The sequence below is a fragment of the Penaeus chinensis genome, chromosome 40 (genome assembly GCF_019202785.1).
Source record: "Penaeus chinensis breed Huanghai No. 1 chromosome 40, ASM1920278v2, whole genome shotgun sequence".
Lineage (NCBI taxonomy): Eukaryota > Metazoa > Arthropoda > Malacostraca > Decapoda > Penaeidae > Penaeus > Penaeus chinensis.
In genome coordinates, this window is record NC_061858.1 from 6,360,437 (window position 1) to 6,362,936 (window position 2,500).

A 2,500-nucleotide genomic window follows, 5' to 3' on the forward strand; every position below is an offset into this window, starting at 1 on the left:
GAAATAAAAATAAATTTGTGAATGTGAACGCAAAAATCGTGTCGAATAGAAATGATTTCTAAGAATAATCGGGGATTCCGAAATCGTTTATATTTTGTTTTGTTGATGGTGGTAAACAAAAATGTGGGCAAATATAATTAACGTGGTTGTTATATTTTTCAGAGTCTGGACCAATGGCAAGCAGTGTTTTGGGTGTCGGCTGCCATGTACTTGGCAACGTGGCTTTTCTACGTCATTTTCGCCTCTTCTGATATCCAGCCGTGGAACAGCGAAGAAGGAGAAAGAGAAAAGGGAGTAAATGTGGTGGAGAATAACCACGGCGAGGAAGAGCTGGAATCTTTGAATAAGACGAAGGACGAGGCATAAGGAGTACCTCTAAGACGGTGTGGTCAGGTCAGGGGAGGAAATGAAATGCAGAGAAATAAATAAGTTGATGAATTATTTAACGTGGAATAGGGTTCTCACACAATCATTTTCCTACACATGTACGTATGTGTGTCTGTGTATGTGTGTTTGAAGTACTCACACATGCTTACACACATATGTGTATTTGCGTGTGTTGCAGACGCACATTTACATATCGAATTTTGCGACATACAAGATGCACAAAGCATACCTAAAATGTATATTAATTTTGAGGTTGTTTGCATTGAAAGATAATGGAACTACAAGCTTGCCCTTCACCGTATAGGAAGCAAGCTGATTTTGCGAAACAGGTCTTTAAGGTGTGACTTATATGGCACAGAATGGCGTATGTGCAAATATATGATTCTTGTTCGCCAAAACTCGTCAAGGAAATCGGTTCAACATATTGTGGATTATTCTCATTATTTCTTTATTTCATTTTATTTATATTGTTTCTTGTAAAGGGATAATAAAATTAAAAAGACGAAGGTTTTTTTTGAGGAAAACATAGATTTACACAAAGGTATGATTTAATATTGCAGGCTGACGTATTTGATACATTTATAGACACACACACACACACACACACACACACACACACACACACACACACACACACACACACACACACACACACACACACACACACACACACACACACACACACACACTCATACACACACACACACACACACACACACCAGTGCCCAGAGTTCCCCAGCCTGACAACGGCATACTGAGTCAGGAAGCACCTAACCCAGATAATGAGAAAGGAGACGGATTTGCTTTCGCAGAAAACGAAAAGAAAAAAGTAAAGAAAACAAAGATCTGATGTTATAATTCTACAAGAAGCAACTAAACGAGAGGTGATGTACATTATAAATCTCTTTGTAATGTGTTATTGGTCAAATAAGAGACCATCAATACACATATTGACAGATGTATATCAATACATCAAAACACATTTTTTTACGAAATGTTAATATATAGAACGAATATCAAAACACTGTATAAACGGAGGAGAAATATCCCCGCAGATTTTTTCCCAACTATAATTCCCTTTCCTTTCATTATTCCCTTGTTTTCATTTTTTATATAATTTCTAAATAAATATTTATTTTCTTGCAGTTCCATATGCTGATAAGTTCGTTAATTTGTGTTTGTGTGTCAATCTTAACGACAAAGAGATCGACATTAGGAAAAAGGTGGGGGGTGGGGGTGGGGGTGGGGGGGGGGGGGCTTTCATAATGAATCTGTAGGTACGAGTAACATGTAGGTTAACCTCTTATCACATATAATCATAAAAAGACATCAGTAAACACATCTGCATCTTGGTCATCGGTTATCAGTTGTTTAATTTGCCTTTTTTTTTAAACGACCAAGCACGACATAACTCCCGACAAACCGTTACAAAAAAGACACCAATTAGAATGCAGCTCTGATACTTGCTTCTTTCCGGTCAGTGACCAATCAGAGCACGGCTTTTACGGCGCTTAGCAACTACAGTACGTGTCACGCATATTGAGGACTGAGATAACTCCATTCTGTCAGTCTGGGTTATATATTTCTCCTTTTTTTTTTTAGAGCTACATGAAAACTACTGTAGCACAGAGGAAAAAACATGGCACCTAATCCGGTTTTCGTCCCGACAACTCAACCGGTTTTTTATCCTTAGCCTACCCAATAGACTCATTGTCATTCTGTCAAGGGCCACAGTATAGGTACACACACACACACACACACACACACACACACACACACACACACACACACACACACACACACACACACACACACACACATACACACACACACACACACACACACACACACACACACACACACACACACACACACACACACACACACACACATACGCGCATATACACACACACACATATTTGTGTGTGTTTATGTATATGTGTGTGTGTATGTGTTTATGTATATGTGTGTGTTTGTGTTTATGTGTGTATGTATGTGTGTGGTTTCGAGAGCTGTGGATTCACATGGACATGTAATGCCTAATATTTTAATCTCCACATTCACATGTTTCTCCTCGGCCTCCGTATCGTAGATTCACTTGGAATTATCAGAG

General features: G+C 38.8%; 1 protein-coding gene across 1 annotated transcript in view; it reads left to right on the top strand.

Moving 5' to 3' along the window:
- The window catches only part of LOC125047184 (sialin-like), a 15,490-nt gene extending 14,597 nt beyond the window's left edge, over nucleotides 1-893 (top strand). The window contains exon 12 of the mRNA XM_047645306.1: nucleotides 163-893. Coding sequence (XP_047501262.1) covers nucleotides 163-366 — 204 coding nt within the window. The 3' untranslated portion in view covers nucleotides 367-893. The remainder of the gene's footprint in view (nucleotides 1-162) is intronic.
- Nucleotides 894-2,500: the final 1,607 nt, after the last annotated feature.